Source organism: Buteo buteo, chromosome 2, assembly GCF_964188355.1.
Source record: "Buteo buteo chromosome 2, bButBut1.hap1.1, whole genome shotgun sequence".
NCBI lineage: Eukaryota > Metazoa > Chordata > Aves > Accipitriformes > Accipitridae > Buteo > Buteo buteo.
Window position 1 is genome coordinate 37201348 of NC_134172.1, and position 26568 is coordinate 37227915.

General features: G+C 39.8%; 1 protein-coding gene across 1 annotated transcript; it reads right to left on the reverse strand.

The window, feature by feature from the left end:
* Positions 1 to 479: 479 nt before the first annotated feature.
* On the reverse strand, positions 480 to 17512 carry NPVF (neuropeptide VF precursor). The gene is made up of 4 exons (XM_075041974.1): positions 17411 to 17512; positions 3494 to 3591; positions 1328 to 1700; positions 480 to 487 (listed from the first exon to the last, which is right to left on the reverse strand). Exons 1-4 carry the CDS (start codon positions 17469 to 17471, stop codon positions 480 to 482), a joined length of 540 nt encoding a protein of 179 aa, XP_074898075.1. The 5' UTR covers positions 17472 to 17512.
* Positions 17513 to 26568: the final 9056 nt, after the last annotated feature.

The window sequence follows — 26568 nt, forward strand, 5'->3', positions numbered from 1 at the left end:
AGTGCTTTCTCTACATTTTACTTGATTTTCTTTAGGTGCATATGACACAAAGGGTACCAGTGGCTTTGATCCTGCTTCTGTTTGTTATTCACATCATAGGCTTCTTTTTATTGTACCATGCTTCTTTATTCATACTATGCTTCTTTTAATTTTGCTTAAAATGCTTTCAGTTATACAGCCATTGCTCTGAAATCAGGTTTTACAACCTACAGGACATAAGTTGCACAGTAGTAAAGAGAATTATACTACACTGCCACTGAAGTAATTACTACAACAGTCACTACAATTATCATTGCCTTATACATCAAGAGTTTGTACAGAATAAATACATTATTCATAACATGAAGACAGGTTTGCATTTCAGTTCTCATATGTTTCCTTTTCATGACCTTTATTTTTGAAAACACATTGCAGCTTTTCCAAGTCTTTCAGATTCTGTCTTCATGATTTCATTCCAGTATTAACGTAACTGTTAGAATTCATGTCCCTAAGAATATCAGACAAATAAAACAAAATCTGTTATAATCAGGTAAGACAGTGAGAAAGGAATGAAATAAACCAAATTAAATAAGAAAGAATCTTGGCTTCTGACATATCAGTTATCTTTCCTGGCCTGAACTTCTACTTTATGCATGTGTCAGATGCAAGTCAAGAGTAGCCAACTGAAACTTGGTTCCAAGACAAATGGACAGTTCAGATAAAGCAGCATATATGATAAGAAGGACTGTTATTGAAGAGATGGTTTAAATTATTCTTAGTAATGGGCAGGAAATATTTTTCCTATCCTGAAAAAATTTCAGAGACGTTCAAAAAATTATTCATCTTAACTTGGAATGAAAAATCAAAATCTCGAACATTGTCTCAATAAGACAATCTGAAAAAAAAAAAAGTTTGTCTTTTTTTAAACTCTAATTTACATAAATTTAGAAAATGGAAGAGTAATTTTTTAGGTAATTTTGTTTGATCATTTTATAGGGCTGAAATGGGATATTTTAATGATCTGAACCTTTTTCACCAAAGCTTTAAACTTTTCAAAATGAAACCTGATCTAAAAAGTGTTGTCAAACTTAATCTTGTCATATGAACATTTTCAGCTTTGGCTATTTGGCATCTTCTCATTAGAAAAGATTTCATAAAGAGATTCTCTACTAGTTCTTGTGATGAGACTTTTGATTTGATGACCTACAAATCTTTCTTTTGGCAAACTGGACTCATATTGAAATGCTTAGGGAATATCCCTTAAGGAAGTCTGGTTGTATGTGATCATTGCTAGCCTGTGATTTAGTATGCATTTTAAAATATGGCTTGAACACTTGCATAGTATTACCTGGTTCAGATTCCTGAATGTCTTGAGACAGATTGACAGACAGTGACTTCCCAAATCTCTGTGGCAAATTTAGAAGTGATTGACTGGAACTTTTAATAAGGGGAGATCTCCCAAGCCTGTGTGATACCTTTGGAGCATGCCTAAGTATGTTCTCTCCAAAAGCTCTCCCAAATCTCAAAGGCAAATTAGCAATTGGTTTAATGCTTCTTTCTTCTGGATAATTTCTTCCGAATCTAAGAGGTAAATTAGCAACTGAATTTGGCATCTTGTTTACTGTAGGAGGGTTCATTTTAATGATATTTTTTGATCCCCAGTCTTTCATTTCTTCAAAATTGAGACTCCTCTGCTTTTCTTCCAAGATATTATCTTTAATCTAAAGAAAAATAATTAAAAAAAAGGATACTATCATTTTATAGGGCATTACTCCAGATATTAATCTTACTAAGTATTCATTTTCATATCTCCTTAGAAAGCTGCTAGGTAACACTCTTTTTTGGATATCTAATGCTTTTTAGCTGTATTTGCTAAACTTCATTGTAATGTGAGCTACTTCATATGTAATACTTCACATGCAGACATTGCCCTGCTTACCTTTTCAGTACACTGACCACAAGAGCACATCTCCATATCAGTATCCACAACTGATCAAATGGTGTCAGTTGGAAATATTTCTGGGCATAGGTGTTGGTACCTGTGCCATCAGTTAAGTGTGGACAAGGGTCATTGTCAGGTCCACATTTGCTAATATCACCAACTGAAGTTGTCTGGGGGCAAGATGTTGACCATATTTAGTGACTTGACACAGACCTAGCCTCTTACTCATCTGGTCTGGATGAACAGGAGGATGGGCCAAGCTACCTGAAGGTGTAGCTCATTTCTTCCTAAGCATTGAGTGGATGCTTTTGACCCAGTATCCTGCTGGGCTAACAGCCAGGGCAATGAATGGAAAGCATTTGGGTCAAATCCACATCATGCCTGTTCTGGCCTTGCAGCATAGAGATTGCACTGAGCTTTAAGTTGCTTTCATCCTCCACTAGACCACAAGATGTATTAGGAGCTCCTGCGCTCCTAATTTTTATGCAGCCAGCACAAAATCTACCTTCTGTGTCTGTGCTGGCATACAATGAAGAACCGAGCCTGGTATATTACCTATCTCATGATGTAAAAGACAGCTGTTGTGTGAAAAATAGCTATATCAACATGACCCTTTCTTATACGGCAGTGTTCCTTCCCTGGGCATATTGAAAGTCACTTATTTTTGTGACAAAAATAAGGTTCCAAGGCTTAACAGCAAATAGGTACAAATATGTTTTTTAATTTCAGTTAAAGACACAAATGCTACTAATCCTCATTTCAGTTCCCTATTTGGGAACTTCTCCAGCTACTGGGAGAGAAGGGGAATGAACCATTCTAGTTCATACTCCATGATTAAAACATTAAATAAACTATCCCTCTGACTGCACCTGCACACCCCTTCTGAAGTATATAAAAGACAGTGAGCTGAAGACCAGAGGATTTCACTAGCATAATTAAAGTTGTATTTTGGTTTGAAGAATCTTTATTACACCAGTGATGATGAGTCAAAAAGAGAGGTTGGCTTTCATTTCCCAGGGAGTATTTGCAGGGCAGACAAGAAAAATAATATAGATGAACTGTGCAAACTTCATTTGGCATCTATTGAGACATAATAAATGTGCAACCCTGCAAAGATATTTTTATAGTCAATTTCCAGAGTAGAATTTTAAGACCATTAACTATATTAGATTTATAATGTTCTCTGTTTATCATTATTCTTTGAGTATTACAAGCATGCCTTTATTAATTTTGGATTAATAATGTATCTGTTATATTACGTGCATAAAATACCTGACAGGAATGTTAATTGAGGCCCCACTGTGTAAGTAAAAAACATTTCAGAAAAAGTCTGAACCTAATCGCAAGACTGTATTGCAAGAAAATTGAAACATGAATCGATTTACAGAGTATGTGTGTCTGAGCATATGAATTTCCTGAAAATTCTTTCAACAAGCTTTTTTCATGCTGCTCATGCTCTAAGGCTGAATATACTGTGCAATGAGGTTAGGAGAGCCTTTGCCAAAAAATTCAAAGTGCTCAGGATCTGACCCACAGTTCCCCCAAATAACGTCACAGTAATACAGATCTTACCTCGTAATATTTATCACCATAGTCTTCCATGCTCTGCAGACTGGACTTAATCGGTTCATCTAGGCACATACTATTCGACGTTAGAAAGACCACTGTCACTAAAGCAAATAGAATAAACTCCTTTATTGAAATGACTTTCATTTTTCTCAAATTAAGCTTACTTAGAGAGCTCAGAATCTGTACAGATAAGAAAACTGCCATCATTTTATATGATCAGAAAACAAAAAGATTTTGTTCCCTATGACATCAGTCTCAAAAGCTTCGATCCTTAATATTAATTAGGGAAGTAATTTGAATATATTTGAAGAATGTTGGGAATTTCTTTTGTGAACCTTTTTAACCAACATAGCTTCTTGTTAGGGACACGCTGACTTTACAAATATTTTCTTCTGGTGAAATATGTCTTAATTAGCTAAATTTGAGAGCCATAACACTGGGGACTTAAAACAGCCACAATGTTCCATCACCAGATGACAAAAACACCTTGTTTCTTTCTTTTGTATCAGTGTCCTCAGAAGGACTATGAAAGGAAGCTTTCTCCATGTATGTATTCTTCTGCTTAAATGATCCTTTTGGACCTTATAATGCTTGTTTATAGTTATGTACAACTAGGGACATTTGGCCCATTGAAATCAAGTGCTCTCTGTTGAAGTTGTTGATCAGGTCATAAGAGATGTTATGCATCAATGAGATCTATTGACGTACATAGTATCTATGCTCTAAATTGAACATATTAATTTGCATTCAAACTGAATTAGGAACATGCTTTTAAAACCATACCCATCAGTTAAATTTTTAGAAATTTCAAAGGTTATGTTACATCTATATTCTTAAAGCCAAATTTCCAACAGCAGTTTTTAAAAAGTCGTCTGCCACTTTGCCGCACATGGTGAAAGCACTGGACTTCCCATGCATGTTCTGTCCCAGAAGGGGATTCAGGCTGCACACTAAATGTGTCCTTAAAGTGGACATTGAATTAGTTGCTAGATAGGCTGGTGAGCCAGGCTGCCATAAGAAAAGCATATTGTATTGTTCTTCCATCTGTTATTCTTAAATTCTTGAAATGATTGCTTAAATCTCATATGTTAATACTTAAAATCAGCCACATAAGGACAAAATCTGATTGCTCATGGTAAATACTCACACTGGGAAATTTGACTCATAGAAGCTATTTTGCAATTCAACACCAGAGTTGTAAAATGTCTGTTCCATCACAGCACTGGCAAAGTTGTCCTGAGAGAGCATGTTTTATGCTGTGGGCAGCATAGATAGTATGGACTGTTTATCTATTGACAGTACGTTACTGTGTTTACTGCACTGTGAAGCTGAAGGATTTGCACGTAACCTCATTTTAGAATTAAGTTGGCTGATTTTATGGGTTTAAAACTGTGTGGCATGCATGGAGTTATTTCTGCCTTAGATTCTCCGAAACTGAGACCTTGAAGGCACTAAGCGGCTTTGTATTAGACCTAACAACATACTCAAACCTCCTTTCAGACTCATAAGAACCACAGGTTGTGTGTTGGAAACTGCTCTAACATGAATGCTACTCTAACTTGACCAAGATAACAGGAAACACTAAACCTATCACCTAAATTGTTTACTAGAGCCACTTAAAGTGAAAAAAAGAAGAAAAATAAATTCCAACGAATGATCTCCTTAGGAGAAATAACAACTTCTTCTTTCCCTCTCCCACACTTTAATCCTTATCCAATAGCAGGAGGAGCAGCAAGCCCCTGTCCTCCAAGCTCAGACCATCTTGTCCCCATTCCCCATAGATACATGGTTCCTGTCTCCCCCAACTCCTATAATTACTGGGGATCATCTAGGGTAGGAGGACAGTGTGTTGGGAGGTATCTCCTTGAAGGTGACAAAGGTAAGTAATTTTAGAGGGAATTTGAACCTTCTTGAGGAGAGGATGACATGAGGGGGCTGGGGAGATGTTGCACAATGCCTACTACCAGATTCTCATACTTTCTAGTGAATCCTCTGGCATATCGCTGTGAGAGTGGCAAACAGTGGACTAGACAGGCAGTGTGCATTATCTTGCCTGGTAATTCCTGTGCAATACCACTCTTCTAGCCCGGCTTCAATGCCAGCCCACCTGCCATCATTCCCCATGTTCATTCCAGGTAAATGGTGTATCTGCATCAGAGAGGTGCTTTTCCATGAGCTCTCTGAACTGTGGGGGATGAGTTCAGGGATCAAGAGTAATCCCATCCCTGAGATAAGGACCGCTGCACTTTTGGACACCAAAGGATTGGTCTGCCATGCTAGCCTATCCTCTGGCGGGGCTCAGACTAAGGGGTTAACCATACGAGAGTGCTGACCTGGGAGCCAGATGTAGAGGTAACATCTGGAAGCACAGCTGTGTGGGGAGAGCTGGGCGGGGGTGGTGGTGGTGGTGTCTACCCAGATGGCTTGCTACTGGTACCTGAGGTGAACCTGCCTGGCACAGTGTGTGTGGGGAAGTGCCTACCTTCCCAGGGGAGAGGGAAATCCCATTGACAGAGCTGGAAGTGAAAAGGGAACAGTTTTTCTCAGGTGAACTTCCCCAGGTGGAAAGGGTGTGAAAGATTCTGCTCATTTTTTATGGGACAGGAGACCATTAAATTGTTAAAATATATGAGAATGGTATTAGTAAGCTACTTAGGAGCCCCTGTGAGAAAAGAATGCATTTTAATCACTGGCCTTTGTGTGCTGCTTTCCCTTGTTGTTGTCTACACTATTTACATTCATTTCCTCTTTGTTTCTTTGCTGTGTGTAATCCTTCTGGCCCTGGCTGACAGCAGAAAACGCTAGGTTCAAAGATCCGGTGCTTCCTTCAGAAGACTGCTGGAAAAAGTGACATATGATGGGAATAAGTACAGTTCTGCATAGTCTCAAGGGGCAATGCTTACCCTTTGCATTCTCTGAGACTCTTCTACAAGATGTTGTTTTAGAGTGGGCTGTGGTATGTGGGGAAGGAAAAGATAGTGGACCAGTAATGATTCATGAAGAGTAGTTGTATGTGCATACATAAACAAATGTATGTAGAAAGTAAGAAAGCATCATCTGTCCTAGAGTGCCTTGGTATTAGTCCTTCTCTCAGAGTAGGTGACTTCTCTTTTGTTTGAAAATAATAAATATTCTTGGCAGGGAAATGGAGTTTTGGGGATACCAAAATTTTGGTATTTGCAAATCTCGGCCAAATTCTTGGGAAAACAGAGGAAATAAAATGTCAATGGAGAAGACCTCTAAAAGGAGCCCATGTCCTCTTAGTGCTCTGGCAGGTCAGGGGCAGCAATTGTCTCTTTTCACTGAGGGCTGAGTGCGGGTTCCTGACTCTATGGAGCCTCATGTCAGGGGGCTTCCATCTGTGGGAACAGATGGATTTTCCAAGTTCCTTTTCTTTATGGTAACAATAAAGACAACAATGAATGCAATTCATGCGCTAATATCTACCTGACATGTGGTCATTTACCATTAGGCTTTCCTGTTACCTAGCTGCTGGCTTATGAACCTCTCTTGATCAGTGGTCTTTCAGTTAACTGTGTGAAGATACTTGCTTTCTAAATTAAATGGAATTGGCAAGATGCAAAAACTCTCCTGCATTGTTTGGCACAAATACAAATTCTGTGTTCCCTGAACAGAATAGGAAGATGTATTGCTGTTGTCTAAGCCGCATCAGGCTTTCTTAACATTCACTTTGTCTCCTATGTATGTTGATTTTCTAATCAACATAAAGTGAAGTTTTCAGGTGTTTTGCATGCCAGGCAGTCAGGGAGTTGTATGTCCCTGTACTTTCTTATGGATTAATTTGCCTTTGATAGCTCTACAGCAGGAACTCTTTGGAAATTTCAAGTCAAGCAGTTATGATGATTGTTCATTATCTTTCCTGAGGAAGGACTTGTCAGACCCTAGTGCTCAAGTACCAGAATGGATAATGTGAGCACTCTTCATCAATGTGACTGCAAATTCTGCTGTGTTTAGACCATCTTCAGTAGCAGCATAAGCTGGCCCAGCTGACTTCAAACTGAGGCAGCTGGGGCATCCTGGCATGATCTATTAAAATTATTTATTTGCAGAGGGAAGACACATTTGTTGGTGGCAAGAAACAGTGTTGGAGAAGAGGGCTCTCTATTCTTGAATTGCTCCAGCTTGATCCACAAAGGGTCTGATTAAGGCATATGGAGGGGAGCAGGCTCTGAGTATTGTTGAAAACAACTTTTGAGTTCCTAGACTTTTGTCCCACACTTGTTTTGTCTTCCAATCTTACATCACTCATCAGCCAAGGCATTCAGAGGACTTGACCATAACTGAACTTCCATTTTGAAAATTCCCCAGTTAAATAGGAGTGAGTCCTCCCATCTACATGTGAAACAAGCCTTACAGGCAGGGCCAATTTTAAGAGTTTTTCTACAGATGCATGCTACAGACTAAGACAAGGTAGTGCTTGCTTCTTTTTTTCTCTTCATTTAGTGTAGGTAGACACAGGAAAGATAATTTATTTTTGTGCTTAGTGGTACAACAGTAAGGTGGATCTGATCTGTGATGACTTACTGCAGTGACTTGATGTATATCTACTTTAAAAATTTGGCATTAAAATGTAATTAGTAGTAATGGCAAAAGTAGCTCAATTTCATAAGCAACTCAAGGCACAGTAAGTTATTTGATTCCAGTGAAAGAACAAGTTTTAATATTGCTCTTTCTTTATATAAGAATATACTGATAAATCCTTATCCATTATTAACAACATATTGTCTGAAAATTGCATGTTATATGACTCATGCCACCAATAAGCATCTGCGCATTTCCATAATGATAAATCATTCATAATATATTCAATTTGTCATTATGTATTATATGACCTATTCTATGGCTCATTTTAAAGTAAGAAGATTTAAAAATGTATAATTTTTTTCATTGGCAAGCAATTCTGTTCATTTTTCACCCATTCCTATGGCGTGCAGTGGGGTGCTGGCTTTGCAGTGTGCACAATCCAAGGTGTATTTGCCCGGAATATATATGGCTTTAAGCAGATAGTCATACCTCCACTGCACTCAGTATGCTGACATTGTATACAGATGTAGGCCTGGTGTCCCTCTCGTATTGACAATAAATATTTCAGTGATCAGGGGAACCAGTGAAGCTTGGTTTCCCATGACTTTGTGACTGACGAGTAAATGACAGTGTGTATTCTCTGAGGTCCAGTAAGGATTAACCTTACTGTAGGATCCCTGCATGAGCAGTGTGCCTATCCTCTCTTGCCTGTTATCACAAAGTGGAATTTCAGCGAGACTTCTCCCTGCCAAATTCAACTGAACTTGGCTTCTAGACTTGAAAGTTATCAAGGGTGACTGACAGGCACACACTTATGCACAGAGAAACAGATTTGGCTCATTTCATTAGGAAACCAATACTAAATCATGAATGATTCTGCTGAAATACCGCAGGTATTAAGCCTCAACATCTGTACAGTTACTATGGGCATAGTGATAATTTCTGTCTTTATTAATGAGGCATTAGCTCAGCTTTTGGGATTTTGCAGAAGAATAGGGGCATTTACTCTACTATGAAAGCCCCCTTCTTTGTGTACTATAGCTTAGTAAGGAAAAACAACCTTTATGAAACAGTCCTCTCTGATTTGCAGAATCAGACCTTCAAACCAGATCTTAATCTATATGTAGCTCTGAGCATTCCTGTTAGCTGAGTAGTAGTAAACAAAGGACAAATGCATGCAAATGTCAAGGTACAAATAATCTTATTTTAAGGTTAAGCCCTATGAATCAGTCTCCAGTGTTAGAAGATATTTTCCCCCCTGATTAGCTGAATCCAGGATATGAATGTGTAACTTCACATTTTAATAGGGTTTTGGGGTTTTTTTCCCTGAGCTTTTGGAGCAGCAGAACAGCATGAGAGACAGAAAACAATGAGAGGCTTAAGTTATTATGGCAACAAGCTGAAAACGACTTTATCTTCTTGGTAAATAAGGTGTGAACAATAATTCCAGATTAGACAGGTTCTTCAATTATACATTTGTGTTAGTAATAAAATAAACATGTTTCCAATAACATTTGGGATATAAATACATTCTTCTTTTTTACTAACTACTCTGCAGAGTGTAATACTGTACTTACCAATCTACTACAGTGTGTAGCAGCTCTAGCCCATTCTTGTCTATTAAAAATTAAACCCTTTTACCATACATTATTAAAAGTGCTTTGGTTGGCTGCAAATCAAGAAAGACTTCATAAAGTCTTAGAAGAACGAGAAATCTGATTAAATCTAGGGTCCACAGGCAGCAATGGAAAGTGTATGAGAAAAAAATACATCATTAAATTATGTCTTAAAAACTCCTTCAGGACTTTAAAAAATCATTAGCAGCTTTTATTCAAGTTAACTATTAACCAAGGGACTCTTAATAGATTCATTATTCCATGTTCCCCCTTCCCTTTTTCAGTTTGGAACCTGTGTTACTTATAGATACAGATACCTTCATTCCTGGTTCTCCCCTTTTTCAGAATGATTTTTTTCTAGAAATATTGTGCTCATTTAACAGTTCCCCTATGCCTTATATATAAACACTGAGAGGCGTGAAGATTACACTATTTGTTAGCTGAATTGTGGTTGCAGCGTCTGATTTTCACTTTAGGAAAAAATGTAAGCAATTTAGGAGAGGAAAAAATTAAAGGAAAACATTGATGTTTTGTGGAGGGAGAAAGAGGCTGAAAGCATTTTACTGGCAAAGCTGGAGAAGCGGGTCCAGTTTATTTGAAATAAAGCTTCTCTCTCTCTCTTTTTTCTTAATGTAGCTTTTTAAGGGGAAAAAGGGTGAGAAAAATCTGTTCTTTTCAGCCTTGCTGTTTTACGACAGTGACATTAGACAGTATCATGGAGTGGGAAGTAGCATTTCCCTGGGAAGTACTGAACTTCGCAGGTGGTGGTGAAGGAACTGACTGTGCCATCGCTCAACCTTGAGCTGAGCGTTAGCCACAAGGCCTGTAACCTCTCTTTACGTTGTGGAAAAGTGACAGGGAATGCGAAGCAGCAGCACAGCCACCACCCTGGGGCCGTGGTCCACGACGGGGAGTTATTTCTGATGCTTGCATAGAAATAATAATTCACAATCCTAGCTCAAAAGGTCCCCATCCCACCACCGTGAGCATGGGAAGAGGTGGGGTGGCTTCTGCCTCATTTCAGGCACGCGTCTCCCTGCATCAGGGTGCAGGCCGTGCTCCTCTGACAAGCCAGGCCGCCAAGAGGCAGCCTGCCACTCCTTGCCAGCTCTGGAGGCCTGCCAGCCCCTGCCAGCTCCCGTTGCTGTTCACCAAACAAGCCGGAGCCAGAAAAAGGCTTGACAGACTTCTCTGCTGTCATCTCACCTGGGAAAGAAATGAGGACCTGCCGGCAGCCAGGAAGCCATTGAGAAAGCCTCCTGCCAGGGCCACCTGCCAGGGAGAGGGTCAAGGGCTTCTCAGCTGGTTGAAGTAGGGCTTGGGAAGAGAGGTACCAACTCGACTGAAAACAGGCAAGATTAACAGTGCAGACAGTTGTCCGGTTATTGCAGATTTTGTGCAGCTTTCTTTGAAACATAGTACTGGATGTTGCCTGAGATAGCATGCTAGGCTAGCTGGACAGCTTGGCTGCTTTGGCACTGAAATTTTTATAGTCTTGTGAAAAAAGAGTCACTCTTCTCCACTACTTTCCCTCCCTCTCAATTTTTTTTTTTAATTGTCTGTGCATCCCTGTTCATCTGAAATATAGAGGACAGACTCTTGTGAAGACCCGATCCCTATGGTGTGACCATGGGATCAGAAGGTTTCTAATGGGAAGACTGGGAATGGTAAGGTTCAAGTGACTACTGGAGTCCATGCACTGGCTGTTCTGCCGCTCTTCTGTGATATCTCAGGGCAGTTGGATGGGGAAAGCCCATGAAGGAATAATAAAAAAAGCACTGAGAGGACAAATCTATCATCTGAATACAGGATGGGACATGTGATTTTCAACTGAAAGGATTTAGAGGAAAAAACCAGGATTACTCAAGTTTAATTGCTGTGCTGATTTGCGGCCCATATGTACTGAAACAGCTGTGTGCAACCTCACTTTGTTTTGAAAGACAACATTTCAACACTGTTGCACAGTGTGTCCCTAATTCATGAGTAAAGAACATTTATTGATCCTGCTAGGAGATACCAGTAATGCCCAACATTTCTGGGATGGGCTGGCAATGGCCTGGAAGAGTGGCTTTTTAATTCTTGATGTATTGGCTTGGGCATCAGATAAATGTGTACCAGAGGAAGTTTTAATAGAATGCTGTTCCTCAAAATCCTTATCAGATGCCAAGTCAGTTCATTTGCTATTCAGTTCCCTGAACCTTGCACAGATTTTCTTAGAGACAAAATCAAGGAGTTTTAGTCCTGGTAGCAAAGGAGCTCTGGTGGCAGTTGCAGCACTGTAAGGGAAGTGCAAGGAGCAGCGAGAGCTGTGTGCAGTGCCTGCGAAGGGAGAGAGTAAGAGGCAGAAAGAGCGGGAGCAGAAGAGCAAACCTGGACAGTCTGTGCAGGGCGTTGATCCAAAGCTCAGTTCCTTGCCCTGTAAAGTGTAAGAACTAAGTAAATTTTGAGTTATAGGGCTATAATTCCATTGCTGGATTGTGGTGATTGTATAAGGCCACTTGAGCTTTGCTCTTATAGTTTATGATATCACCACAATCCCCTGGTGGATTTACAGCCCTGTAATTTTTTACAGTAGTGAGCTGTTTATTTTTCTGTTTACAACAGTACATCACTGGAGATACTGGTAACAGTCACCTAGTTCTATCGTATAGTTCCCTATACTCTTCCATTTATTTTTGTAGAAAAAATTAAAATCATTCTTTAGGAGCAGGCTGCCAGAGGCTGGGGGGAGAGGGCAGAAGCTCCTTTTCTGCCTCTCTTTGTCTCTTTAAAGACTGTTTACTTTAGCAACTATTTGTCCAGACTCAGGAGGGCATAATGACTACCAATTTCGCATCTCTGTATGACAAACAGCTGTATGACTTCCTCTTTCAAGTATTTTCTTTTCTCTTTCTTGCTCCCCTGCTGTATATTAATTTCTCAGTTAAAGTTCATCTCACCAGCCTCTTGAACAGGATGTCACCATAATAGAAGGCTGAGGGGAGGTCAGCATGGTACATCACAGGCGGCTGCCAGGCCTGAGCAAGAGGCAGGTCTTGCGCTTGATCTCACTCTAACACCGTGCCATGGATTTTGGTTCAGAACAGATGGACGTAACTGTTAATTTGATTAGTTGTGAGTGTGGCAGGGAGGTAATCACAGCAAAAAGGGATGAGCACAGTAGGTAGCTAATTTAAGTGTCATGTGCTAGGCTGCCATAGCGTCATAGCCATATTCTGCTCCACAGGTAACCGTGCCAATTACTTAGTGCAAATAAATAAATATAAGCATCTAACAATCAGCTCAGCTGGACAATCTACCTATTGTACCCCGAGCACTGAGAGGGGAGGCATCACAGACTTGGCAGCAGTGCTGGGGAGCTGCTTAGGAGAGTTAAAAGCGTTTGAATAGAGAGGTAGGAGATGCCCAGAAGCTTTTGATTTTGATGGAAGTAACTGACCTTGGCATTTAGAAAAACTCAGTGTCTCTACTAACATCTTTCAGTACAATGTTCAGTGATTTTACTACAAGTCAAAAAGTATGTCTGTGGCCAAGAGAAACCGAAACTCTGCCTCCACATGCGGCCTAATGGGTGTGTAGTAGACGTGTCTACAGGACTGCGATTTTAGACGAACACAAATTATTGGAAAGGAGTTTTATTATGAATACTGGGTTTTCTCCAATTCTAATCCAGAAAATTGCCATTGCAGAGTCATAGGATCATTCACACGTGGAAAATTTTTTGTTTCTTTTTGTTGTAAACAACAAGATGCTGCATGTATGTGATGCATGATAATCATTCTGTCTTATTCTTCAGTCTGGGATGTGAAGAAATATGTTAAAAAAAATCCATCTTGATATCTGCTTTGCCAAAACTCCTAAGACAGGACATTTGTTTAGGAAAAAAGCCTGCATGTCCCCCTCCTTGACACTAAATCTACTGATTTAGATTGTAAATTGGTATTTTCAGGGTGTATTTTTAATTAAGCTATACCTAAAACCCTAAGATGCCTAGACATTAACAAGTGGATTTTAGCTAGTGCCGTCCTAAGCACTGGTCAATGCAATACGATGCAATTTCACGTGAAGCATTTTTTGTCAGATTTTTGTGCACTCTGTCCTAGGTTAGGCTATGGTAGTGCCTAAAACTGCTCAGCATTTTCTAGATTTTACTTATGTGCAGACCTTCATTATTGGTAAAATATCTAAATTATCACTCTTCCTTTGGGCACACAGTGCTGTATGCAAATAAAAAGAAACAGAAAAGCAACTCCAAAGGATTTATTCAGCAGTCTCTCAATTTAACCACATGGGGGCATGAGATATTTATTTAAGAGAGCTTTTTAGGCACATGATTGGGAAATATATGACAATAGGAAGCCTTACTGGTAACCTGGGATCAGAATTGTCACTTGCTTTTTTAGCTCTTTGCTTGCAATCAAAAATACTTAGCAGACAATTATTGCAAATGACGTTAACCTAAAATATAGTAACAAACAAAAATACAGCATAGACAGGAAAGAATATCAAAACAGATTTTAAATACCCCCATTAGTTAACCTGACCTCTAACTATATTTTTATGATCCTATTTTGGTGCCTCTGTAAACAAAATCTGAAATCTTCCATATAACCCTGCACATCTGACTTAAATAACCTGAACATTTAAATTAAATGAGAAGGAGGCTGCTCTGAGATATAGCAACCTAGATCTGGAGTAAATCCATTTCATTAATTGCCTAGATGACATTAGTGTTTGTCATTCACTTGCAAGATGAGTAATATGCTCTATACATTTTGGCCCAGATCCAGCAAAGCACATAAAATCATAGTTAATGATGTTAAGTGCTTGAGTAGTTCTCCTTGAGCACATGCCTTAAGCTGACTACATATTGAAGTGCATTCCAACACAGAGAAAGTGGCACAATCAAACCTTTAATTAGTTTTAAAATAGAATTCAAAATGCAATGCAATTCTTTGCACTTTACATTGAAAAAAATGCATGCTTTGAGACTCTCTTGGGACAGAGATGACTAACCTATTTATCCACTTTGGTTTTCAAAGGGAATGAATGCTCATTGTTTTCTGCTGTTGTTCTCCCCTAAATTTACAAATTTATTTTGCTCAGTCAACTGGTTTGTTTACAGCAGAATATTTATATGAATATTTCCAAGTCTGTTATTTTATGGACTTTTTTTATTATATAAGATAATTCGTGCATTTTATTGGTATTTAAGAGGGTGGAATATTTTTACTTCTGTTTCTGTGATTTTAAATCAAAGCAAAAATGAGCTGCAGTAACACAGTATAAACAAGTGTTCACAGTACCTGAAAGCTTGTTTCTTTTAAAAATAAGCTGAAAATCAGGATTTTGTACTGCACATTTCTGATCCAAATATTTAATGCTCACACAGCTCAAAGGAACCATAAATTTAGGTCTTGTATTTCAGCCATTGTGTGCTTTCCACTCCACAGTTTTCGGCATGTGCCTTTGACATACAGATCTCTGTCCAAACAAGATTACTGCACACAGGTGAATTCTAATTCTAAGAGGGAGCACTGTCCTGTTCGTCTCAGAGAGAAGCTGAGAAAAGCACCTCTAATTCAATCCATACTTCACCAAAACTTGGAGTAGTTTGTTCTTTGGCTTTGTTATAAACCCATCTTTATGGTAAGTATACTTCTACAGGGAGTCTAAATAATGCCCAGAGTCGTGGCAGGCAGAGGCAAAACTATTTCTGAATATAACGTGGTTAGTACAGCACAGCAGAATTTGTTCTTGAACTAGCAGACTACAGCTGTTGGGTACTTTTTCCTAAGCTACAAAACCTTCTTATTTCAATGCCTAGGCTTAGATCCGTTTTGTTTGCTCCAACAATTTAATGTTGACATCTTGCATTTTTAAGTGCTCTGTGAAAGCTTGCCTGAAAATTCTTCCCAACAAATGCTAAAATAACTCGAGACTGTTGATCCACTTGTATAACAAACTCACTCATGTCCCTTGACTGTGTTTTCACTCAGAATTAAAACACAAGCATATGTGAGGAATTACGACAAATAAACAGAGAATGAGTCTGTATTGCAGCCTTATCCTGGCAAAATGCCCACTGACACTAAGTGTGCACTTTCTGTCCCCAAAACAAAGTCTGTAGTATGTTTGACCGCATTTCTTTTATGTTCCCTAATATGTCTGTTCCTTGCTAGCAATGAAGCACTTGCGTGTATTAAACTCTAAAACTATCAGCTCATCTATATGCTCTCTAAAATGGATGAGGCAATGAACATGGTGTCAGATACTGTTTTCCCGTAAGTTTTTCTGATCCACTAATGCATCAAATATATTTGAATTTACTGCTCACATAACTTTTTATGGAACACTATTAAGCCAATTTGGTTGATAACCACTGTAACCTTTTTAGTAAGTTACAGCACAGTGAAGTCACTATTCCTGGATGTGAATTGCTGCATCATGCACTACATGCTGATGCCATGACATCCTTGTATGAAGGAGGAGAACACAGTTAGTTGGTTTGTTTTTTTTTTAAAGATTGCTTATTCTTAAATGAAGAACTGGTTAGAACGAATGATTTAATATTGCTCTTCCTCAAAAGGAATGGAATCTTGGGAAAGGATCAAACAGTCCCTCTAAGTTGGCTACCACCTTCCTGACTTCATATTGTTTTTAAATGAAACATCTGACACATTATCCAGCTGGGATGTTATTTTGTTCTTCTTGACAAAGTAATTCAAAATTTGCTGAAAAACAAGCTGAATGGAAGAGGGATTTTATTTTTTTTTTTATAGACATCTGGAGCTTTCTTTCAAAGCTGATGTGATCTTTCATCTGGACAAGAAAGGCTTTGATCCAAACTCTAAGATCCCCCTATCTCCCAGTTAATTGGTGTTAGTGAGGTAGGTTTGACAGTCCCTAATGCAGTCTCTGGAATGCCTTACTGTGTTAAGACCTGTCTATTGTGGCTCAGTCAGCTCAAAGACATCAGCTTTCTCTCGTTTGACTTCTGTCCCACTGGGGATGGTTACAGGTTTTATTTGCTTTCATTATTTTCTCTTGTAAAACCATTGAATGCCAACAAAGAAAAACACTTTCGAAAGTGAGCAAAACCAATCTCTTTCAGACATTCCTGTAAGCTTTGGTTTTCACAAAACCTCACAAATAAGAGAGGGAGAAAGAGGGATTGCATTAAAAATTGACCTCTTCATTTTTTAAGATCTTGCCCACTTTGGGGAGAGACGATGTCTGTTTTCCTTTAATATATTTATTAATTGAAACAATAGAAACAAGTATCTTTGCTCCTACCATGAGTACATCTGTTATACACTGTGCATATTAAAGTATTATTCTCTAAAAAAATGCTCATTTTAAGTACAAATTTTAGTGTGATTAATTTAAACAAAATCTGTGCCCTTCCTTCATGGCAGGACACAGCAGAATAAAGGAAGTCTTATCTTCTCCACTGTATAGCAGTTAACACTGAGGGTGATAATTTAGCAGAGAGATCTTACTGTGTGGGGCTTTTTCTTAAGCTCCTGTGGTAACGTAGACTGTACACAGTGAATGAACAGAGCCCTCACAGCCACACTTTTATCAGAATGAGAGAAGAGGCAGGAAAGAAATGCATAAAATTCATTTTCTTTTCTGCTTTGAGGGCACTACAAAAGCCTTTGTCACTTCTCCATCAGGGCGCACTGCAACTCCACGTTCCTGTACCCAGACTTCAAGAAATAGTACACCTAAAGAGCAAAAACCATACAGCACTTACAATTTCCTGGGTGAACAGTCCAAGTTTCTACAGCTGAAAAACTTGAAGCATTGTAATCCATCCCTTTTCCAATGGAACTAATTACTTTTTCTCTCAGACGGTCCAACAAAAAAAAAAATCAAGTGCCTAAAAGTGTATAATTTTTTTCCTGCAACAGTGATTAGTCTCATAAAATATATTGCACTTTTGCTTAGACCCTGCCCAACTGTATACCTTTGCAACTACAACAAAGCTACAACTTCACCAGAAAATGCAATTGTTTCACTTGTCTGTGAGGTGGTGGGAATCAACATCTCCTGATGGAAAAACATAGGCGAAAAGAATTCTTACGTAGGTGATTCGATCAGATACTATCAGAACATGCAGCTGTCATATTCCTGAGGATCTGTAGGCGGTGACAATTTGCCAGCTATTCTTTAAGGTACAGGAAACAATATGGTAGAGAACAACTCTTCCCATTTAAGTATCATGCTGAGCTGTTGCAGTATTGCTTTGGTTGCTGGCAGACAGTTCACCAAACCAAAAGCTATTGACCAATTCCATTACTGAAGAATCTCTGACTCCACATTAACTCAATATTACAGAACTACATTTTGGAAGGAGTATAGGATATTTGTGGTGTGTTTGTTGTCAGCTAAGCTAGGAGGTGAGCTTACTCATGGCCCTGACATCTGACCATGAGAGCATATATGAATTTCAATATTTAAAATATTAAAGTAGAAAGTAGAGATTCCTCATCCACTAGGTGTAAAAAACACAAAGCAAAAATCATTATTAGCCAATATGTTTGAGAAACTATGTGACAGCTATAACCCTGCAGCTGTTATTGATCTTGGCAGTTAGAGGTTTAATATTGATTAGAAATTGATATACCACTGACATGCACATATCCATTTTTCTCAGAATATATGTCTCATCTTTCTTCTCTAGGTTCATCTCTAGAGCAAAGATCTCAGAGTTCAATGAGCAATAGTCATTGCTCATTGTTCTCAGAGATGTCCGAGATCTCAGAGTTCAATGAGCAACCTACTACTCAATAGTAGGTTCTGCATCCCACAGCTTTTCTTTAGTGTAGCCTCTTCCAAAAAGTTGATGGAAAGGCAGTGCCTTTGAACTACAGTGAATATATATATATCTGCAGAGTATAAAGTTTGACCATAAGTAGGAAGCTCAGGTTTGGGTGAAAAAAAAGGAAGAAAAATTAAATAACACTGTAAAAATAATTTTTCAAGATGGAAAAAAACCCCACCCACCATTGTAAATAATAAGAGAAGCCAGCACATAAATGGAGATACTGATTTATGATTGCTTTTGCTAATCAGGGTCAAAACCAAAGACTGTTAAAAGAGCTAGTCCTCTGCTCAGCAAAGAAGATATATTTAAGGATCAAACCTCTTCTCACAAGTAATACTAACATGCCCAAGTTTAAACTATGTGTGACAAATACATCAGTGGACATTGAGATTGTTCAACTGTGGGTGATTTGCAGCTTTTGAGGGGATGGGGAGAGACACATAGATCCAGTGGCTAAATGCTTGAGTGAAAAGGTCGGTTAGCCCATGCTGGGGTCCATGGTCCTGTGCCTGAAGCAGCTCGGAGGGCTTGGCCAGCCCCGGTCTGATCCATTGTCTACACCAGGAGCTTCTGCCTCCTGTGGGATGGAGCACCTGTCTCTCTGTATGTGAGATTTGCAGCCTTCGAGCTGTCATTTACATGCTGTTCCAAGGGCTTCCTGGCTTTTTGAAAGAGCTTCAGACTGCCACTTTTACCAGTCACAGCTGCGGAAATGAAGGACTTGAGGATCATTACTCCAGTTCTGCAGATGTGAGTAGCTGCTCTAGAGTCTGAAGAAGAAAACATACATAACCAGGTGCATTAAGCAGCCACTGTGTAGTGATTGCCACTCATTTTGGACTGGGGATTTTTGTTTGTTCACTTGTTTTTAAGGAATGCAATTACTTATTTTTAGCACAGTAGTGTTTAATTTTTCCATTGGCTGATTTCTTTAAGAGAGTGTAACAAATGTAGATATCATTCTCTGGCATCCTGAGACAAGTGCCTGGCTGCTTCCATATCACTACTAGAATCTGAGACCAATGGAAGATTTGGGCCAGTTGTTAAGTTACGTACATAAGCTCAAAATCTCCTACATGAGCTTAGGGGTTTTCACATGTTTAAGCACCCAGGGTTGATTCAAAGCGACTTTGATAGAATAACCAGGCGTTATGCATTAGACGTGAAAGGCATTTGAATAAATTCCAGTTCAGTATTTAGGTCTGGCATTTTCAAGATTTACTCTTAGCTCACTTCCTTTCAAGAAAATTGGGACTGTGCTTTACCCAGCTTTTCAAGCATTTCCAGAGAAATACCTTTGGAGAAAAGAAATCTGTCTAAAGAATATACTTGCTTTCTTTACTTATTCATAGTTTCAGCAACAAACCCAGGCAACTTTTTATTTTTAACCTCTTCAGGGCTGAATGTGTCAGAAAGTTCAGTCACAGCCCAAGGAGTTTCATTTACTTATCTCTAACATTTTTGACTGGCATAGATGTAATCTCATTAGGGTATCTGGGGAGATTGACATGCAGAGGGAAGTAGCATCTATTGTTTACTTGTACTATATGTTGGGATAATCTGTGAAGCCCTAGTGGAGCTGTAACTCTGAACATGCTGATCGGAAGCATTAAGGAAATTAACATAAAGCTCTATTAATGGCTTAAGGGAATCTGACTAAACAAACAAGGCCACACCGAGCAATAAATGTGAGTCTCAGACTGCATGACTTTCCTCATAGCTACTCTAATTAATTGCTACAAAAGATTAATTTTATAATACAGCATGGATATCAAAGGGAATGGCTTAGTGATTTAAGTGTTATATGTCTCCCTGGGAGATGCAGGTTCAGTTCTTCTTGCAGCTGTTGTCAGCCTTCCAAAATATAATAGCTAAAATGAATTTCTTGTATTTTACTGCTAGAGTTTCTATGGAATAAAGACCTCAGATGTTCTTCTGCTGAAGTCAGTGGCAGAGATGCTATTAATTTCAGTGGAAGCAGAAGTAGGTCCACAAACATTAAAACCAAATTCTGCTTTGAAACTATATTCACACTTTTTCCAAAATTTAAAACCATGTCTTCACACACAAAATATCCTTGCCAAAACCCTGCTTTTCAGCAATGGTCCAGCTATACATGGTGACATGAGCTCCATACAACTCCTTTACAAACTCACAAGTTGGATGTATAATTACCTGAAATTGATTGCATTGGTTTCTGAATCAAGATGTGGCAGAACCATGATTCAGTGTGCTTGGAAGTGCAGCAGAGCAGGATGTTAGCTAGGCTAACAAAATTTCTTGTGAAATATGTTAGAGGAGATGACTGTAATAGACTGCCTTTGCATGGCCTCTCCTTTGGTCACTAGTTCAATTCTGCCCTAGTCCAGAAAAGGAAAGTGAGGTTGGGTTCCCTGGAGGGGTTCCCTGGAGGAGTTCCCTGGAAAACCCAGTAAGCCCTTTCTTTTTGGACTGAACCAAAGGACGTCCACGACACTTTTTTATATGCTGCTCTATTGCTGCATATAAGCCTGGATATAGGAGTCCAAACTGGAACTTTCAGGTTAGAAGATAGAGCAATTGTCTGAGAGCTCAGGCACATGGGATGGGACTCCTATCAGGCAACATCATTTGCTTCCAGTATAGTTGTCTGTCTGAGGTGATTGACTTGGCTCCCTTCATAATCAGGAGAGAAGAATATGCATTTTTCAGGTGCAATTCCTCTGACTTCAAGACTTGCACTTTAGGAGAAGGTGGATGGCACCCAGACTGTCTCAAAGTAACTCTATTTTGGGTTGCATGAATCCCAACTGAAGTCAATCTGTTGCTTTAAGTAGTCGCCAGTATTGCCTTTCAGTGCCACAACTGAGCCTGTGGTATCTACATAAATGGTTTTAGTGACAGCAAATACAAGACAACATGACTTTGATTAGTCCCAGTGAAGGGGGTGAAGCCAAGTCACATAATTTTATATTTGCAAGGCCACGCACATAGGAAGTGTGCTGATAGCTCAGCTGATGTGCGATACCCTAACTGTACATCTGAGCCCAAAGGGTCATCAGCCAGGCTTGTTAATCACCTCAGTGCAGAACTGTCAAGCAGAACAATGTCCCTCTACTTGTAGATATTGGCTGAAGCTGTTCTTATTTGATGGCTGGCCTGATCTTTCCTCTCCAAAATCTTGTGAATGGAATCCAATAATTACTCTTGGTTTATTTTGACAAGTGTTTCCATTGCTTCCCCCTCACTTAATATTTATCTACATGAGCCAAGTTGGAGGCTTATGTTTTAAAGAAAATGAATGGTAAAATAAGACTCTGCATTCAGAATTAGGAACCTAACTAGGTGACCTGATTTTCAAAAATGCCAATTGCCCAGAAAAGACTTTCAGCTCTAGAGACCATTTAAAAACCCTTAGCTTTATAACTGTTATTACAATTATTATTTATGGTATGTACTGCAGTAGTACCCTGGCAACGGACAAAGACACATTGTGCAAGGCACTGTGCGACCACAGAGACGAAAGTTACATGGATTAAAATTCCAACTGCCTGTTCCATGGTGGAAACAAACTCAGAATATGCACACCTTGCACAGCCACCCCCTCTTAGGAAAATGTCTGTCAGCTATTCAGATGTTCTACTTTTAAAATGAGTCAGTGAACCGGTAGCCTTCGCAGGGCAGAAGAAGAGCCAAAAGCTCTGTCCTGTCCACCCCATCATTTCTGAGACCCCTCTGGACAGCAGTTAGGGACCCTCTCTGTTGCTCTCCATCCCTGGGCATGTCACATAGTGACTCAGTATGAGCCCAGCCAGCTTTCTCCACACAACACTAATGCCTTTGGCTGAAGTGACAGGTTGTCTTATTTGTGGCTGTTTCTGTGCCTTTCACGCCCGATCAAAAATGTTTACAAAGGTGCAGTCAGGGGATGAAGGGGGGGGGAGCAGAAGAAAAGGAATCCAATTTTGTTTGGAAACAGTTTCAGAGCTTAATTAGTAAGGAGGGGGGTGGTAAGGGGGGCTGAACAGGTGGTGTATTATTCTGCCAGGGATCTTCAAAAGGGAGGGAGTGCATATTGTTAGTTTGCTGCAGAATGAAAAATGAGAAGTTCGACAGTACCTGGATACTTAGGAGCAGGTGAGCTGCCGAAGTAAGGTCAGAGTTATACACGCACACACACTCAAAAAATCTGCATAGGAAAAAAATAAATTTTCCATTTTGCCCACAAGGGGACAGATCCCAGCTCTGCATTGGAGATTTACATGGATTCATATTCATTACATTAGCAGTAGCCACATTTAGCAATGATTCCCAAAGGAGCAGGAAAATGATGGCCTCGAAGAAAGCTGCCACATTTCAAACTCTCCAGCTGTGCCTTGCCACCATTGCTACATTCCACTGCCAAATGCAGTAAATTATGAATTTGTCTTTTTTATCTGCAAAAAATGTTAATTTACAAAATGAAGAGAAGAATAGGAAAGGACTAACAGGCTTAGAAAAGGAATGTCTGCATTTTCTTTTAACTGCTTTATAACTATTTCTCTGATGCTGTAAATGTTATTTGTGTTCATAAGATCATTATTATTTTGCATTAGATGCTTAAAAGAAAGCAGCAGTGTCAGCAGATAGAGCATCCCAGCTTACAAAAGAGTCATTCTAAAGAGATGGTAGCCCAGCAAGACTACTACAGAGTTTGAATAAATAGAGAATGAATTATGAATAGTAATGATTTTTTTGGTTTATTTAAGAACCAAGCATGTGCCATAAAAGAATAATAGATATTGCAGTTGTTTCAAAAAAGCTATTCTATGTTGCATTGGATGGAACTGTGTACATATACATCTGTTCTGGCAGGGCAAACTAGGACCCATACATTTTTTTTGTAAAATTACTAGAGTAAAGCAAAGTTCTTATAAGTTCTCTGACACCAGAAGGAAAAAAAGAGTAATCCTAATTAGATATTTGTGCCTCCCCCAGCATTGTTGCTGAAAGCATCATGCAGAGCTATCTATGGGACCACTGAAAGAGTTGACTTTTGGGGGCTGAAAAAAGTGTGCGTAATAGTCTTACTCATGGTTTGATTCTGTTATGCAGTGCTTCTGTTTTCAGTCCACGGAAAACAAATCACACTGCATACATTTTTGGATTTTATGGAATTTCTTAAGGTAGGAGATTATAAGCACGGCTTCCTGTAAAAGTTTCTGTACCTTGTGAGTCACCAGCTTGGTAGAGTCCAAGAGCAGCTCAGCCCTACAGTTTAGTAAGTTCAGCACTATCACTGAGATGCAGAATAAACCCTTTCTAATTCAAAAAGGTTTGCTGCTGTGGTGTTGAAAGGAATGAAGGTCCTGCTCAAGTGAGAGTAGTTCACATCCAGGAATATCTGCCAGTAGATCAGCAGGTAGAGCTGTATTAAAACCTTTATGTGCTCCTTTGTGAAACCAGGCATTTATAATGTTGACTAATTCTGGTATCTTCCCCCTGGTGCTCAATGATTCCTAATTTTATGAGCTACTTAATGAAGCAAAATTCTCCATTAGTTTTTAAAAGGTCTCTACCTTTTAATGCCAGGGGCTGTCTTTTCAAAATGATGCCTGCTTGGACCAAAGGCTCTCGCTTTGTTGAAAAAATGAAGGCAAGGCACTCACAGAAGGAAATAATCAGCACAAGCCTCCAGGAAGAAAAGGTACATTTTGTACCTTGGTGATGGAAAAGAAACTGTATGGGGTGAAAAAATAGCTCTTTGTGGAGACTCTGCCCATCTTTAACAGTCTGAGAGGAGACAGGATCCCTCCTGTGGTCTCTGTCCTGACACCCCTGGCACCATAGGTGAGAGGAGCCAGCACGCTGTCCATGCTGCATGCTGCCTGCAGCGTAGCAACCAGGTGGCATCTATGAGCAAGGACCTCAAGTGCCCTTGTGGGCAGGCAGAAGGTGTTCTGTCGTAAGTCAAGAGGAAGGCTGGAGTTGTGACCTGCCTCACGGGGCTTAGTCAACACTGCATTCTCTAAATATCTCCTAGGTTCTCTGGCCAGTAATGAAGGGAACAAAGGAGACGTGGTTTCATGTCCTCCCTCAGCAGGTCATTCCAATATCTCATTGATCCTTCTTGTTGAACATGTTTCCCTTTATTTCACTTCAGGGTTTCTTCTGTTCACTTTGGGCTATTCCTTTTCCTTGCTCCCATACTGAAAATAACGATCTCCTGGCCTCCCAAGTTTGTTTGCTGCTAGTATTTAGGGACTGTGAACCAAAGTCTAGTTTTACTTAGAAGCCTCTCATAATGTCCCTGATTTCGGTCATGGTATGTAGGATTTACACCAGTGTAAACGAAATCAGTACATGACCCATGACAGAGGCTCCTTAGCGGTCTTTTCTCTAGGCTGTGTAAATTAATTTTTCTTGAGTCTTCTCTCAGGACAGCATGAATTAGGAGGAAAAGCCTGTAATTCACTGCTAGGCAAGCAGCAGTAACTCCCCCTCTACCACTTTCCTGCCAAAATTATGGGAGAATAGCTGGTGATCTCAGCTCATATTTGCATGGCATGGACAAGAACAAGACAGAAAAATGATGGCTCAGGTGGCACAAAAGACATGTACCCACTGTTGCCACTGCTTTGCTTCAAAGGTGGGGAAATGCATTGGAGACCAAAGAGACACTGTCTGTGCCCTCTTGTTTTTTGGTCCCTTTTAATATGCAAAGGGAAGAATATTAATGTCACATAGAAGTTATGTGCCGATGAACGCACAAAATATTGCACTGAGTGTTCCTGGTTGCTGAAATTACATCATCAAGGCTTCTTTTTTTCCTTCCTCTTCTTTGATTCAAGAGCTCTCTGTGTAAATATTAACTATAGCTATCAAGAGGCAGAGAAGAGTTTCAAGAGACCTGGCCATCGGATGTCAACCCTTTAAATCATGATAATATTTCTTCTTGCACCGTGTTCTAAAGGTTATGCCTGTGCTTACCCCACATAGACAGTGCTGCCTGATGGAAGCCTGAAAAACGGCAAGGCTTGTCTTTCCTTTTGGTCTGAGGGTTACATCTGCAGATACTGAGACTGCCTGTGACTCCCCCTGGCTGCTCACCAGCCATGCATCAGCCACCCCCTCAGAACAGCTGGAGTGACTCAGGTGTCAGAGAGCAGAGCTTGAGAGGCAAGAAGCCCTGCAAATCCACTCCCCATTTCACAGCAGCAATGTCACTGTATAGGCTGCTGAATCAGATGGTAAAAGTGAAGAAGCTGGCCGATGACTGTGTTGGCTGACACACTGCCTGTTGTGTTGAAGTCAGACCAACCCAGCTGGCTGAAGATGCTCCTGGCTTCTAGCACAAATCCAGTAATTCCTTGCATTATGCAGGTGAAGATTAGAGCAGCCTGGATTTTCCAGTTGTTTTGGCAACCGATCAGTTCCATTTCTATTTGCTAATGTATCATCACACTTTTGAAATACATGTAGCCTTCTTTATTGGCTTCCCAATGTAAAAGTATTATTAAAAGCCCCCTCATATTTGGCAACAGCTGAAGGTTTTCGTGTTGAGATTCAGCCCTTACTCTCTGCTGAACTGTGAGAGTGAGTTACTACCTTGTAAGTGACTCACAGGTATTTATTATCCTGTGTACAAAGGTCAGGTTTTAATGTTCTGTGTGATATATGGGCATGGCTCAAGATCAGGCAGTCTTGAATGATAGATCTTAAATTATGATCCAGTGGAAGAGGAAAGAAATGAGAAATCACAACTTCTGTTAAACAAGCCTGAAAAAATACTTGCACATCTGTGAGCTGGTGGTGGAAACCTGCCAATTTCAGAGGCTGGTTTGCTAAGCCATAGTATTGTGACTCATGGAGCCCAGCTCTGAGAACTGAGATGAAATTTTTAAAAGCCAGATTCATGTCTATGCTTGCTTTCTGCTAAAGTCTCTTGTAGTGGAAAAATGCAGTGTTAATAGATAGCAGGGCTGATAGCGGACCCTAAAAGGAGAATTCCCAAATACCTTTCTGAGTGCGTCTTGGCATTCCCACGTCTGCAGGGGACCTGTGGGCGACCTTACCTACACCTATGCAACAGAGTTGTCCTCAGGCATCTAGCTCCCCTGCATGTG

Coding starts and splice junctions, on each gene's coding strand:
- NPVF (XM_075041974.1), bottom strand. CDS start 17,471: ATGGATTACAATGCTTCAAGTTTTTCAGCTGTAGAAACTTGGACTGTT. Junction 3,592..17,410: donor GACTGTTCACCCAGGAAATT/GTAAGTGCTGTA, acceptor TATTTGCTTTAG/TGACAGTGGTCTTTCTAACG. Junction 1,701..3,493: donor ATGGTGATAAATATTACGAG/GTAAGATCTGTA, acceptor ATTTTTCTTTAG/ATTAAAGATAATATCTTGGA.